The 17,041-nt window shown below is 37.8% G+C and overlaps 1 protein-coding gene across 2 annotated transcripts in view; it reads left to right on the top strand.

Annotated features, from left to right (window-relative positions):
- LOC306763971 (EGF-like repeat and discoidin I-like domain-containing protein 3) overlaps nt 1-17,041 on the top strand; it is a 115,556-nt gene that overhangs the window by 84,067 nt on the left and 14,448 nt on the right. For both annotated transcript variants that reach the window (XM_079250947.1, XM_079250948.1), the window contains exon 8: nt 68-252. In XM_079250947.1, the coding sequence (XP_079107073.1) occupies nt 68-252 (185 nt within the window). The remainder of the gene's footprint in view (nt 1-67; nt 253-17,041) is intronic.

The raw sequence follows: 17,041 nt of genomic DNA, 5'->3' as shown, positions 1-17,041 counted from the left end.
AACTTAATATTTTGTACTTGTATGGTTCAAACGGCTGGACGTTTCTGTTTGTTTTTGTTTTCATAAGGCTGTTCTGAACCGCTGGGGATGAAGTCAGGCCATGTCCAGGACTATCAGGTTACAGCTTCCAGCATCTTTAGAACACTCAACATGGACATGTTTACTTGGGAGCCTGGGAAGGCCCGTCTGGACAAACAGGGCAAGGTTAACGCATGGACCGCTGGACATAGTGACCAGTCACAGTGGCTACAGGTAAGTTACAATTTGATCCAACCCTGCTATCAGTTGTTATCTGCTGTGGAGAGAATTACTGTATTAGCAGGGAACTGAACAGCAAGCCAAGTTGTTTTGCAGACAGTTGACTTTCACTCTGCTGAAGACTTATCTCTTTCTTCCACAGCGTAGTAACTGATAGGGTATTGATGGCAAATGCATTTCAACTATGAGGAGAACTCTTCTGTATGGGTACAATATCATTTGCAAATGAAATTTAATGTAACACTCATAGCTTCCTGCGCTAGGAGACATTCTTCGAAACATTAAGTATAGGTTATCTGTTTTTATTTCCATGCCAACCTCTCCTACATTGCTTTCATTGCAGTTGTTGAGTATAGCCCTGTTATCTTTGGATCCAATCCAGGCTCTCTATCTCTTTGGAACTTGTCAATCTGTTTGTTTTCATCACTGTAACTGATAGCAAAGAATTTGTTGAAAAAGGATAAGCGAAATCTCGAAGTGAATGTTTTCCTCACACTCGTTCTGTTTAACAGTTTGTGAGATTGATGTGAGTTGATGGAATTTAGGTTATATATCAATCTTCATCATGCTTGGTATGCTCTCACATGCAGTCTCATGTATTGGATTTTTTTCCCTGATAACAGATAGTAAATGCTTTTTGCATTGGGGTGAGAAACCTCAACTCTCTTTTAACTGTAAATCAAAGCACAGACGAAATAGTCATATTATCCTTGCTGGGAAAGGAAATTCAAAGTGATTTCTTTCATTGTTTTGGATTTCTTGGTCACTAGTTCCACAACTTCAAACTTTCCTGGCACCCTTTAGTCATACTTACTTTGGCTGTTAATAGATTACTCCGATCTTCATTCAGACATGTTTTTATCAGGGTGATGGTATGCGGGGATGCATGATATGTTGGGGGAGAGAAGTACTTAAGCTGGTTCCATCCTTGCCATGGAGCTCAGTTGAGCAAAATTGATTGCTGTGGGTAAAGGAAAACTTGCAGTCTCATATTACATGCTGTGCCGGCAGGAAGGGGGAGATGCTCTACAGATGGGGTAAGAAAATCAATGACTTCCATTTCCAAGGACCATGTTGTGCAGACAGGCATATATGAAGCTTGGCTTTTAAAGAGTAAACACTGATAGCTATGTATTGCAGTGTTTTACATTTATATTCTGCTGGCACTGAGCAGATTGTGTATTTAGTTATCATCATGGGCATTTGTTAATGTACCACAGTCTGTATCTTCGTTCTACTGGTTGCTATGGCAAATAATTGATTCTCACCACCATTGCTGAATGACTTAAAGCCTCACAGACTAATGGAATTAATCAGCCTTAATGATGAAATAAGTATTCCTATTAATCAAGACAGCTGTTTTGTTGTGCTGTTGGAGCAGGGGGGGATCTCTTCGCAAACTTTAAATAAAACATCTGAATTCAACAATCTGAATTCCTTAATGCAAGCCAGTCGGCTGAATCTTCTGTCAAAAACACAGATTCTGGTTCCATACATACCAAATTAACGGAAAGATCCAGTGCAGTTGCAGAGTAGGACTTGTAAGAGCGCATAATGAGGACATTTAGTTACTACTGGCAACTAACAAGCTATAGTAGTAGAGTAATACTTAAAATTCATCATCATTGAATGACTGGTTTGCGTTTTCTCTATATTTCACTTTGTCTTTGCCTGCAAATCGAGGCAAGTAGAAGTGAGTGGAGGAAGAAAAATACTTGATGAAATGTATGATGTAATTTTTTTTTTGGCCTTAGAGCATCACAGATCAAAACACAAACACCAAAACCTGGACCTTTTGGGTACCATCCAAGCTTAAGTTTGTTTTGTTTTTTTTTCTTACCTGCCAGAAGATGAGATTACACAGAGGGAGACTGAAAGAGAATATTTCAAGACTTTAAGAGTCTAGCTGAATCCATCAGGCTAAGCTGCCAAATGTTCCAGCTGGCAGAAGCTGATTACTTAATTATGTACCTTAACATGTTCACATAGCAAAGAGAAATCTGCTACAGAGGCTGGAGCTGCTTTTAGTTTCACAGTGTTCCTGGTTATACAGCAAAGGCTCTAGAAAGCTTCTGGCAAGTAGTGTTCAGGACTGTGGAGAGGTCTTTGGCAGATTATAATAAATATGCTGCTGACAAACAAAGGAACAAGGTTGAAACAGAGTGATTGTGTCTCATCCTTTCACTTCATTCTGTCCCAGTCAACGAATTGCTTGGCAATGATGCGCTTTTCAGAGTCCCAATGCTGAGTTCTGAATTACATCTTTGTGGGAAGCGGTGGACAGGTTTTAGTTGGTGTTATCTCCACTGGCAGGAAATTAAAAAGAAGAAAACAAGAAATGAATTATTTTTCCACAGGCTTGATGCTCCAGGTCATTAACGCTATACAAAGATATTACAGAAAATCCCTGAAACATATGTTCATTTTATTTTATCATTTATATATAACCTACATTATTTAATAGTGGATTTTTTTTTTTTTTATGATTAGTATGTTCAACATCAAGTACATAGATCTGTGCAGTAAATAATGACCAAATAGAGTTGAATAAAAACCTAATGCGTAATGTGTTTAGTTGTTTAGACGTAAGCATTTATAGACACTGAAAGTATTTGAAAAAAAAGGTGTCACTTCATTTGCAACTTCACAAATTTATTCACACCCCATAAAGGTTACAAAACAAATCATGATCGGAATTTCTTTCTGGTGATTCATTTATTTTCCCCCTGCCTCCAAGGTTTTCACACCCAATTATCTCCTTAAAGTGATAAATGTGTGTTTTGTGATGCTGTGGCACCCCAGTATTCACCTCTGCCTCAGATGACATGATGCAAACACATTTGAAAACTTTGTAAGGACTCCACAATCCACTATGCAAATATTGCGTGGCGATTATATTAAAGTCAGCATGTCGTCATGGTGGTTAAGCACAAGTTGTGGATTTGCATCACTGTTTGTTCACAATTCTCTTACAGGGTGCTTTTGAAGGGGGGGTGGGGGTGATCCACATACCTTTGTTATGGATAGCTTTGCTTGAGGCATTGGAATCTGTGGTATCAAAGATCATTTTGACACATTTGAGTATAAGACACAAACGCAGGATTTATGTGGTGAAAATATATTGATGCTTTGGGCTACACAGTGGCAAAGTGGTTAGCACTGTGGCCTCACAGCTAGTAGGTTGCTGGTTCTATCCTTGGCTGGGGTGAGGTTTGGACAGTGACCTTTCTGTGTGGAGTTTGAATGTTCTCCTCATGTATGCGTTGGTTCTCTCCAGGTACTCCGGCTTGTCCAAAGACATGCATGCTGGATTGATTGGTTTCTCTAAATTGCCCATAGATGTGAATGGTAGTTTGTCTCTGTGTGGCCCTGTGATAGACTGGCAAGCTGTCCAGGGTGTATCCTGCCTTTTGCCCAAAGATTGCTGGGATAGGTTCCAGATTCCCCACGAGTCTTTATCGGACTAAGCGGTTTGGATGATGAATGAATATTGATGCTTTTTAGTGTGTAAAATGGATAAACTGTATTTTGATGGAAGACAGAATAAAAGTTTAGAAGATCCTAGAAATGTGGGAAAATATAGTTAACATTTGGAGTTCTCACACTATCAGGATCTACTGTGATTGCGGAGGCTAACTCAGGGTAAATAATGACAGTTTAGCAGGTAAGGTAATGCTTGCACATTGGGAGAAATGTGTTCTCTGCTGGAGCACACAGAACCCAGGAAAAAGCACAGTGGGGGATCATAAACAAAGACAGGAAAACAAAGTGAAGACACACAAGTAAAGTGGCCTGTTAGAGATACAGCTGAGCTTGTTCTGAAACACCTAACAGGGTCCTGCTCATGCTATTACCTCTCTAGCACGGGTTTATGCTCGTATTTCTCTTCAATGTCACTTTTTCCATTTCTCCAGCAGTGTGAAAGTCTATGGACACATAAAGTTCTTCTTCCTTCTTCTGTCCATTTTAACAGGTATTTATTGTTTTCACTCCAAATGGCCATGATGATAAGATTGTTGCTGGCAGCTGTACCTTTGTCAGCACACTGCACTGCCTGTAGAAATCCAGAGGAAAAATGTATTGTAGATAGGGGTCGAGAAGAAAAAAATGGTACTGCCACTGAAAAGTACCATTTTTGGTGGCAGAAGGCAGCAATCCTCAGAACACACAACACCTGCTTGACATAACTGGGTTGCCAGAATTTGTGCGCCTTTGGCTAAATCTGTTTGTGCAGTGCACTAGAGATGATGAACTCAATCGAGGAGATAGCTGAGCCACTAAATGCACACTTTTTTAAATTTTTTTTTTACTAAGACAAAGTTAAAAAAAAAAAAAAAAGAGAGAGAGAGAAAGAAAATGAAAGATTCTCCATCATTAAAGGGCTTCAGGGTTTGTTCGGATTGCAGGTAAATTTACTTAGATTATCAAACCAGATCGTAAAGACAAACTGTCCATACTTGTGTATAACAGCATAACTGCAGCCGTACTGCAGTTTTCCAGCAGAAGGTTCCCTCCATTTTGTTCTTGCCTGAGCAGAAGCCATCCCCAAAAGTATCAGCAAACAAATCTAAGTTTCTTTCTTCACTTGTGTCCTTCATTGTACTCTGCTTGAACCGTAGCAACAATCATTCTGCCGGTCCTTGCTGTTGCTCTTGATATGACTTTGATATGTGTGAGATTATACGTGAAACAGAGGACATTGTGTTTGACTAGTGCATCCAGACTGATGTGCATTTGTGGAAGATCTCATATTGAATATGATTCCATTACAAACTATCTTTTAATGTTCAGGTCTGACCTCCAAAATTCTAATTATTGCCATTTAGATTAATCCATATTAAATCTGGGCATAAATAAATCTGGGCATTATCTGAGCTTGTCATCCGAACAAAACTTTAACTACACGATTTCATGGCCTGTCATCCAGAAACCAAATACAAAACAAATGAACCTGACTGAAACAGAGACTAATTCTGAATTTAGATGACATCAACAGGTTTTGTGTGGTTGCCATCATCCACCATCCAGTCTAGTCATTAGCAGGCATCAGATGATGGCTGGTACATCAGGCTCTGTGAGCTTGAAGCTTGAAGCTGTGGATATAAAGGTACAGGACTTAGTGTATAGTTATATTGTTGGTTAGAGGTTAAATCTGTCATGGGAAGGCATTTTTTGAAAGGAATTATATTGAAATAACGGAAAGAATGGATGAACCTATCAATGGGGCCTTCTCCATTCATCACTGTGGCATCTACTTATAGTGTAACTCCACATGGGTCAAAGCTCTACAAAAAGAATTTTCTATTGATACCCAGTGGACACTGTCAGCAGGTTGAGTATGCAAGATTAGTCTTTTTTTTAAAGTTCGGACTGTGAAAGTCACATGCATCACTTCAGATGGGTGCAACTAAACATTAACTAGGAGGATCCATCTTATTCTACACACCCGTTCTGGGTCATCAGTTGCGTCTCTCTTTATCTTATCAGTCTAAACTCCTCATTTCTGTCATTAATCCCAGTCATTCGGCACTGTTTGCAACTAATAATGGTTGGTTTGGTTAATATTTGATTGATTGATTGATGATTGTTGGTTTGGACTCACTTAGAGTCCAGGAAGGTTTTAGAAAAATTTCAGTCTGGTTTTAAATCTCTCCACAGTACTGAAACTGCACTTTTAAAAGTTTTTAATGACCTCTTGTTGGCAGCTGACTGCGGAAGTCCTGCTGTTTTAATTCTTTTAGACCTAACTGCAGCCTTTGACACAGTTGATCACCAGATCCTCCTGTCACGTTTGGAGCACTGTGTCGGTATTAGAGGAACAGTACTTCGCTGGCTCCAGTCTTACTTATCAGATCTGTCATTTAGTGTGAATCTTGGAGTGTTTTCCTCAACTGCAGCCCCTCTCAGTTATGGGGTCCTACAGGGGTCTATTTTAGGTCCTCTTCTTTTCTCCCTATATATGTTGCCCCCGGGTTCTATTTTTCAGAAGCACAACATTGCTTATCATTGCTTTGCTGACGATGTCCAGATCTACTTCCCCCTGAAACCACAGGGGGGATTCTCTGAATAACCTCCTCAGCTGCTTACATGATCTGAAAACATGGATGGATTTAAACTTCCTCCACTTAAAGGAAAAACTGAGATTGTGGTTTTTGGAAGCTCTGAGCTTTTAAACGGTACCGTCAGTGTTCTGGGTCCGCTTTCCTCATACTGTTGTACCCATGCAAAAAATCTTGGTGTCATCATTGACAATTCCTTTAACTTTCATCGGCAGGTTAACGCTGTAGTTAAAAGTGTAGTTAAAAGTGTTTTCTTTAATTTAAGGCTGATTGGCAAATTAAAGCCTTAACTTCCTAAACCGGCCCTCGAAAGAATCATCCACCTGCTCATTATGTCACGGTTGGATTATTGTAATTCTCTTTATTTTGGCATTGATCAGTTAACTTTGCACCAACTGCAGCTTGCCCAAAACGCTGCAGCTCGGTTGCATACAGGAACGCGACGTTATGATCACATCACCCCTGTGCTCGCTTCTCTGCAATGGCTTCCAGTTCATTTTAAGACCCAGTACAAGATTTTATTGATTGTTCTTAAAGTCTTAAATGGTTTGGCTCCCTCGTATCTGGCAGAGTTGTTACATCAACATGCTCCAGCTAGGACTCTTAGGTCCTCTTCTCAACTTTTACTTAAGGTCCCATTGGCCAGGTTAAAATCCAGGGGTGATAGAGCCTTTTCTGTTGCTGCTACTAAGATATAGAATAGCCTTCCCCTTCACATCAGAGCTGCTCAATCTGTCTCAGATTTTAAGTCTGTCCTAAAAACCCACTTCTTTGCGCTGGCATTCGGTCATATCTGAGCTTTTTTTGTGTATTTTAATTTTTACTTTTATTTTATTTTTATATTATATTATATTTATATATTTATTTATATTTTTAATGTGCAATGTTTAATTTTAATTTGTGGGGTGTGTCGTTTGTTGTTTTATTGTTCAGGACTTTGGGCAGCTGCCACTGTAGAAATGAGCTATATAAATAAACTTGAACTTGAACTTGAATATGAGAATGAGACTTTTTTTTTTTTTTTACTTTTGACTTGCTTTATATCAAACATCCCAGCACAGATTTTGACCAGGAACTTTCTAAGCTTATTACAGTCTTTGTATAAACCTTCAAATAGACCACACTTCAAATAAACCTTTCAATAGAAAGCAACAGTGTATGATTTGATGTAAATCAATTTTTTGTTCAGTGTCTTTGTCTTGTGATTAATTTGATTTACATGATGTTCTGATTCAGAAATTGTGTAAATCATCTTTAAAATAATGAATCAGTTTTATGCATTTGATTGTGTTTATTTATTTTTGTTCAGCAGATAATTTAGAATTGTTCAGTTGTATTAAAAGTGCCAGAGGTAATATACTAGTTTCCAGTGCTTCCCAAAGCACCGATGCATGTTGACAGTTTATGTAGAGCATCATCCCACTTTGACAAAACTCTACAGGCAACAATAAGTGGATGTGACGCAAGACTGCTTCATCCTTTGTGTCTGTGAGCATGCTTTTGATGCAAACTAACTGTGTATTAGCATTTCCCCAATTTTGCAGGGCACAATTTCATAATCAAATCATTAACACCAGTACAGCACAGCAGACAACGAAATGTATTTCTTTTAATCAATAAAATTATTTTGGCATTGTTTCATTCATCTACAGAAGAGAATGGTCTTAATTTGTCCCAATGAAACTCTAATCTCTTCCTAAGTGTGTGTATGCACTGAAGATAAAAGTGTGCCCTGTCTAAGAACTTGACAGCTGCCTCAGAGAGTGTAAACCCACTGTGGCATGGAAGGATTTAAAGGGGATTTTGACTATCAAAACAGTGATGATAATGGCCATTTTTTTTTAGAAACAAACCCATGTACTTTACTTAAGTTACTGTATGGAAAAGCGAACAATATAAAATGTGATCTGTCTTCTTATCCATTTCATCTCAGTCCAGCCAACCCCCAACCTTTTCTCAGTGAAAGATTAAGCTGCAATTGCAGTTTTTGTAACTTTCAGGAGGTAATACTCCTCTGCATGATACACATATAGACATCATTTACACATATAGACACATAATAGACATCATTTTAAATCTGGGAATTTCATTACTGCCATATTCTTCTAACCTGGTCACATGTAGTGTCCTTGCAGACTGGTTTATTAAACATTTTAAATGTATTTTTTATTTCACTGACTGCACAAGTTTTTATCTTCATTTGTCCGACTGCGCTACAAACAAAAAACAAATCAATAAGAACAACATCTGAAGCTATGTTTACTTGCTGAACTAATTAAAAAAAAAATAGAAAGCCACAGGGCTAAATCTCCAGATGGTCGCTATTGTAGTCAGTGAGTAGAAAATAACTGACATGCAACACTGAATACTTCTTAAAGCAACTTACAAGTTAGTAATCCCAGTGGTTCAAATTGTTACAGCATGTGGCAGGAGCTGCATTTTTGGGGAAATATTTAGTCATTAGGCAGTACTGTCATATTCTGTTCTGTTTTAATAACACAGTGTTACACACTTTCAGAAGCACAGCACAAACTTAATGTAACAACAACCAAACTGGCCTGAGTTTAGCAAGAAATATGGACACATAACAGTTGTGACATGCTGAAAGTGAAGAAGTAAATGAATACACAAGTGACAGACCATAGCCAGAAAACTGTAAACACTGTAGACATCAACGAACCCAGTCCTTGCAATGGCAAGGACTGGGAGAAATAATAGCTAACAAGGAAAAATGAGTTTGTGCTGTGAGGAAAGAGAAATCAAGCAGATGCATTGGTGAGTTGCGAGTTTTAACTGATTTTATTTAGTTAAAATAAATGTAAAGTTTTAGTGGGGGTGGCAGTGGCTGTAGCCCTGAGGAGGATTGTTCTCTGAAGGAGGTTTGGCTATGATAAAAGAGGTCCACACACATCAAGGTTCAGTTTACCAAGCAACCAAGTCTCTCAGCAAAGAAAAAAAAAAAACACCTTGGACACTGACAGAGCCTCTATCTATCCTAAGTCAGTCCATTGTCTTTGATTTTCACAGATTACTATCTTTCTAAGAGATTTGTCATAAAAAGAGGAGGATGATGTAGAATATTACAGACACTAAAGTTTTATTTCTGCAAACTTTCAAAGATTTTTTTATCAGAACAATAAAAGATTTCCTGCCATCTTTTCCCGCAGTCTATGTTTGATTTAAAACAGCCATGTTTCATCTGAGCAAATGAAAACACATTCATCTTTATCAAGAGCAGAACTGCAACACACCCATTTAATAAAATATGATTGTAAATTGATAAATGTACTCTCCACTCCCTGCTTTATTTGCAGCAAATGTATTGCTCTTCAGCCAGTTTAGAATACACAATTGTGATTGGTCATCTGCTGTCAACTACACCAGCATGTTGATTCAGGTTCACAAAACATTGGTTTATTTATTTAGCTAAAAATCAGTGTTGAATTGTTCAACCAACTCTCCAGACATTTTCTATTTTTATTTAATGTATTCAAATTAAAGTCATTATTCCCGGACATTAATTAAGCCAAAATTTACAATATTAATGTCCGTGTCTATTATTTTATTTAGGAAGCCACCAAAATCCATTTAAATTAAAAATTTTGCTTTTTTTGGGACAAATTTTGTTTTGTGATTAAAATGTGTTCAATCAACGATGAATTGCTTACAAAACCTGAAATTTACCGGATTAATATTTTTAATCACGTCCCACCTCTACTTTTTTAGTTTTCAAGCAACCTTGCTGCATTTTCATCATATCATGACATATGCTACTTGCATTGTTGAATCTAAGCAGGACACCTGGGTGATGCAGCAATTACTACATCATTTAAATGGAGTAAAATGTTAATGCATCACTTATTTATCTGTGTGAAAATTGTGCAGTTACTCAATACTGGATATTTTATACAATCATACGAGCTATATTACACAGTTCACTGAAGAAGAAGCAGCAATTCCCTTCAGTGATGATGATGTATTTTTTTTTGTTTTTGTTTTTGTTTTTTTTTTCTACTTTTTCCAACTTTATTCCCCTGAAGCAGTCATGTCATATGGGATGAAATAAATTGTTCAAAAGTTTTGTACACACTCTTGTTTTCTCAATAATACCAGATCATATCAGTCATATTTTTAGCATCTATATAAAAACACTAATTTGAGTACAAGTTATTTACCAGCTTGCGTTCACATATAATTCATACAATTTAGTACTTTTTGCTTTTTTTTCTTTCTTTAAACTTTAACAAGATCTGCCAGTGCAGCTGATATTCCAGAATAACAGATGACCATGACTGTAAAGCTCTCTACCAGCATTTACCTTGCCGGATTTGCCAACTCAGTTTCAGAGAGGCAAGATTAACAGCTTGGGCAATTTGTATATGTGTGTAACATTTATAATCATGTCAGATGGAACCTGTTTGATATTGTATATGCAGCTGCTTGCCACCTAGTTAAACATAAGTAATGTCGCTATGTTGGCTCACAAATGCTCCCCATAGCCGAAGCTAATTTCGTCATCCTGTGAACATTATCCAAGAATTTTCATGAAGAATCTTGAAAAGAATCTGCTCTAATATGAAAACATGCCTGATGCAAATTTCATTAAGGAATTATCATCAGAGCCTAATTTTTAATGCTGCTCAATATGGCTCTTTCTTTTCATTATTTGATTCAATTTCCCTGCAGCTAGTATGCTGATTCAATTAGCTTCCAAATGAAGTTTTGTAGGAGATGGCGAATCCATCTGCTTCTCTGTTTCAATTGGGTAGTTTTAGAGTTCCAACCCCCCCCCAACTCTCTTAGTTGTACAGGTGTGGAATCTGTGTAATGCGACTCTTTTGTTATCATTATCCAAGGAAGCCATCTTATCCCTCAACACCACGACCTGATCCTCATCTCTTGCTCTCTCTTTCTTTACCCCTCTCTCCCTCTCAGATCTCATCTATCTTTTTTATCTAGGGATGATTGATTCAGGAGTCTGCAGCAGCGCCTGCTGTAATCACTGGATCTGCAGGAACTGTCAGAAGTGAACGTGCAAGATCTTAAATCAGTGCAGTGAAGATTGGGTCCAATGTGTTGTGCATGTGTATCTTTGGTTTCAGAGTGTCGAAGCCATCTCTTGACAAGCAAGTTACCCCACCCGCCTTTTCCCCAACAGACATCCATACATTTAAAACATCTTTGGGATGTTCTCCCGGTAGAATATAGACTGCACCTAAGGATCACTGCTGCATGTTATGGTAAAATGATTTATTCAGAGGGATGCATGGTGGTGTAGTAGTTAGCACTGTGGCCTCACAAGAAAAGGTCACTGGTTCAGGCTTCAGCTTGCTGGAGGTTTGTGTGTGTGCATGTTCTTCCTGCATGGTATTCCAGCTTCCTCCCATCGTCCAGAGGCATGCATGCTGGGTTAATTGATCACTCTAAATTCTCCCTAGTGTGAATGGTTGTTTATCGCTCTGTGTTGACCTTGTGATGGACAGGCAACCTGTCCAGGATGTACCCCGCCCCTCGACCAATGATTGCAGGGATAGGCTCCAGCTTCCCTGCGACTCTGGATTGGAGTGAGTGTTAAAATAAATAAATGTATATTTGTTCGGAGTAGGTCAGCCAAGGAAGGACTGCACGTGAAACAAAATATCTTATATCTGATAAGACCACCTGTGATCATATATAGTTTTATTGTTGTTTTAATTTTGCATGAAATCATACTGTTCTTTTTGTTGTTGTTCAGTTTATGTTCATATGTGTGAATCTGAGCTGTAAACATTTATTTTGAGCTCCTTTGTATTTTCCAAAACTGTTCAAACCTTTACCACCTTAATGACACCTTCATTAATCACTTGCACTTGCTTACTGTTTTAGGGAACCTTTTTTTTTCCTCCTGTGTGAATTTTATCGCACACAGAGATTGACCTCTTTATATTTCATCAATGAGAAAAAATCCATTGGATGTCTAGTTACAATAAACATAAACAGAGTGTGAAATTCCTTAGTGTGCTACCAGGTGTGCCGAGAAGGCCATCTTCATGCATTTAAGTCTGACTCGCTGAGTCATACTGCCAGTTGGAAGCACTTGGCTGGTTCTGCAGATGCCGTTCTTCCCGTTGTAGTAACACTAAATGATCTAGACCACCATGGTTGATTTCCTTCCTGTTTCTTTTGCCATGGCCAATTCCCCTCATTGGTTCCTCCAACCCTTTACACTGAACTTGGCATGCTGAAGTGAGGCTCCATCTGTTTTATAGCGGTTTGCTGTTGGAGTAGCCTGTTAGAGGCCTATCCAGGTAGTAATGTTCATGCTTTAATGACTGGCTTTAATAAAAGGCCACCTTTGTTTTTCATCAAAGAGTTTTTTTTATGTGGATGGTAGAATAACTGGTCTAAAAAACACACATTTTTTTTGTGCTGCTGGATAAAGGGAAAGGTGTTTTAATTAGGACAGTATTGAATTGTGGGCCATGATGCTCAAAATGATGAAAACTAATATATTTCCAAACAGTGATTAAAAGAGGGGAAAAAAAAGCAGCGGTTAGCAGTTGCTCAAAGTTAATTAGAGATTTTGCAGCGCTTTTTGAGCCCGTAGCAGTAACTTTTAACCATTGTACTGCACACTAGAAAATCACAAGGCACAGCAAAATGTAGTATGGAGTGTCTCTCCGCTGTTACTCATCACAGGTTAGAATGCACAATAAAGCTGGAAATGTTTCTGTCATCACACTACCAAAGCAAGCCTGGAATTGTGACTGAGAACTTTTTATGAGTATATTTTAATCTTCATTCACTTCATAAGCATTCCCAGGCTTCTGCTTTGCTATGATGCTGATTTTATAACCACACTGCACTCTGACTAAATCATCGTTCACATTAAGTAAAGATATCAGCTATTGGCCTGCTGTGATTTTGGATATATTTGCATGCAGTATGTTTAATTAAAGAGAAAGATAGAAGGAACATTTGGCCTCTTATGTTGTCTCTCATGCATTGTATCCTCTCATTGCCTTTTTATATCAAAATTGGTGTAAGAATATGGATATAACCACTAATAAATGCCGCTTCAATTCCAGCAGCAATTATCATCTGTTGAGGGCTATGCATTTACCAGAAGAACTTGAGCTAGTTGTAACTACTGTTTTCTGTCAGGAGACTACCTAGAAAGCTACTACAGGCCGTTGTATTTTGCAGTTTCTGATAAGTGCAATTTTCTGAGAAAAACAGTTATTTTTAAGTGAATTGCAGGAATTATCCCTACACAGTAGGACTGAGATTGAGCTGCAAGCTGCTGGGCAGACTGCAAAAATCGATTCATTGTGTCTCTTTCAAACTGCAGGTTGGTGGTGTCAGTTTCTGAGCCACCACATGAGACGCTATGGTCAGGAAGACTTGTGCTCACTCTTGCAGGCCCAAAGTCAGCAGTCACACTGAAAATTAGCACATTTACTCAAATGTTTTCAGTACTATTGATCGTGGTCTGCAACTTGAAATGATTTAGACCACCATGGTTGATTTCCTTCCTGTTGTGTGTCAATGGACAATTCTTCTCATTGGTTCTTCAATCCTTTTAGACTGAACTTGACATGATGAGATCACGATCATTGAGTCTGTAGTTATTGAGTCCATATTCCCTGGTGTGAAATGTATACACACTGCTTTTGTTCTTGCCCACTTTCTTAGCTTGACATAAACTTTTTCTGACTACCATACAGTACAGTGTGAGTGACATCACAGTAGTTTTGCTGTATTGATTGATTTACCTTTTTATTTAGTGAGATATTTTTATTTTAATCCATTTCATCATTGCCTGAGCCAAAAGTTACCCACAACACAGAACTAAAATTTGTTTGGTTTTTTTTTTTGTTTTTTTTTTCTGAATGCTGAAAAAAAAACAGCTGCTAACAGATTGTAGATGGATTTTTATTAGCTAGTTCTGAAAAGGTCATAAGGGCTTAAATTGCAAGGACAACATTGGACATGTGCAAACATCTCATGGATGCCGCAGCTGCTTTAGAGCAGAGTAGAAGTAGAGATAGATAAAAGACATTGCTCTCAGTACTGGCAACATTTGTCGCGAATGTCACATATTTTTCCCGAGCTGTTTTTGGTTGTTGTTAGTATGTTGTTTTTTGTTGTTGTTGTGTTTCCAAATAATCAGTTAATTTAGAAACCGAGTTGCCAAGCTGGTAAATGGGAAATCAAAAGAAAACTGGATACATAAAGAATGAAAAACCCAGTCCAGCAGACATGCTGTGAAGATGTAAAATCTCTATGTATCTTTACAGAATATATGTATGAATTTAATTTCAGTTACAGACAGTACTTTATGCAAATGTGGTGACATAAGGATTAGACTAAAAAAAGCAGAGATGAAGGGGAGGATGCTTAATGCATAGCTATGTTGAATCCATGTATAACTGCTTACTTGTCAAAATTGTGTGTCTGCCACCAGTTTGCAATTGACTGTAATTTACTGCACTGCTTTTTACTGTGTTTATATCCCCCACATTTGGCTGGAAGATATGCTTTGGCCAGCCAACCCATCTGACTCTCAGAACCCACTGCCAAAACAAGCCATCTTGATGTAGGACAAAGGCATTTATCCTCATAACATAACAACACTTGCACATGGAGGTTTTGACTCTGAATGAACTGTATATGACTTGCGTTTCCAGTCCCAACAATCGTAAGATCAGTCAACAAGTCAAACTTCAAAAACAGGAAACTCTTTCAGTTCATGCTGGATAGTTGTCATTGTCACAGCCACTGGTTTGTGATGCTCTCCTCCTGTGATGTTGCCTTTTCTGTGCCAGATGCTCCAGGGCAACTTCAGACTACCTGCACACCTTTCCTCTACTGTGTGAGAGCTCAGCAGGCGTTTATACCTTCTGACATCCCATCACCACACGTAGAAAAACACAGATCACAGAAGGTGTTTGAAAGGAGATTGACTGTGTGTGTGTGTTATCTGTGTCTACGGGGAAATTCAAACAAGGAAATAGACAGTATCAAAAAGGAAAAAGAGACAAATCAAGACCTTTGAAGAGGAAGACATAGTAAGAGAAGGAAAATTATGTTGAGTAACGTGTTGCATATAATGGAGAATCCAAACACACAACACAGCCAGGCAAAATCCACAAAGGCTGAGCTTATGAAGCCAAACAGGGGTCAATACAGGTAAAAGGTCCATAAGGAAAACATTATGTAGACAAAATACAAAATGTCTTTTTCTATTTTACTAACTCACTGTTCTTCATCAGCTGCTGTTTATCAGCTTTAGGTCCAGAAAATATTGCTTTTTCTTGTCCACTCTCTTTGAACGACATAAACATTTTCTAGTGCAGTGCAAAGTCACTGAAATCCATTTATTTTAATATTTCTACTTTTTGCTTTGTTGTTTGATTCACTCCTTATTTAACGTTATCTAACGTTCATCTGTTGGTAATTTGAGTGATTCCTGAGACTTGCAAGTCCTTATCAAATACCTTAAATATGTCTTTTTTTTTTCCCTACAATTTCCTGAAGGTCTTTTGTTATTGCTTCAGATTCTTCCGTAATTTGTGATTAGTTATCTCTGTCTTATTTTAATTAGTGTGTAATACTTTTTTTTTTTTTTTTTTTTTCTTTTGCAATGAGACAATTATAGACGGTACTGAACCTGTTGTTAGCAGATGTCCTGCGTGCAGGACATGACAAATAAATATGTATTTCATTTATTTTCTCCTCCAAGTACTTGCACATGTTATATGCCACTGTAACACTAAGATTCTTCAGATTTGAAATATGTGTACCACTCTGGGCTACAGTCACTGTGGACTCAGTAAAAAAAATTATTTCAGGCCAGTTGCACATGCCCTTTATCTTTGAAGCCATGCTGTACTCTATTAGCAGGTGATATTGCAACAAACACGGCCCTATCAGCAAGGGTCCAGTGAAGGTAGTCCAGTAAACTCTGTCTACAACAAGTCTTTCCTAAAACAGCCTGTTTAAGGTAAAAAAAAAAAAAAATGGTTGGATCTAAAGTGGTCAATAACCAATAATAACAATAGATGTCTGAACAGGGAACTGTTGAATACTATACAGTGTAATCCTGCTTGACACAGAACAAAAGGAGTATATACAGTATGCTGAAGGAATTTTGGCCTAATGCTTAATTTATATAAGAAACATAATAAAGGAAAACCTAAACCATGGAAACTTACACATATTCTACAGGCAGCTCGAAGGTGCAAAAAATATTTACTGTATATTTGGACAGTATAAACAGTTAGCTTTTGTGGGACTTGGACTCATTGTGATTAATTGTGACCTGGATGTATTTACAGTCGTGACATCAAATAGTCACTCAAATAACTAGAAATGGAAAAAAAAGAAGAAGACATGGTTTTTTAACTATGGTTTGAAAGAATATTGGAAAAACAAACAAAAAAGAAACAGCCTGTCCCAAACAATTTAGAGCTGATGAGCAGCGGACCAAACTACCTGTCAACATGTCTGAAAGAAAACACCTCATTGCAGTGATTGCAATGTATGTATATATATATATGTATGTAAATATATATATATGATCTAGTTTGTTATAATGGGACAGTGCCAATACATTTGAGTATGACTGTACAGTATATTGCAAAATCCATACTTTACATTTTCTTACATTTCCATGAGTTTTTGTCCAGCAGGGGAAATTGGTGAAGGCTCTTGGCAGTTTGCTTGCTACATTAATGAACAAA

Source organism: Telmatherina bonti (assembly GCF_933228915.1).
Source record: "Telmatherina bonti genome assembly, chromosome: 13".
NCBI lineage: Eukaryota > Metazoa > Chordata > Actinopteri > Atheriniformes > Telmatherinidae > Telmatherina > Telmatherina bonti.
Note: the sequence above shows the minus strand (reverse complement) of the source record. Positions and strands in the feature narration are given on the sequence as shown.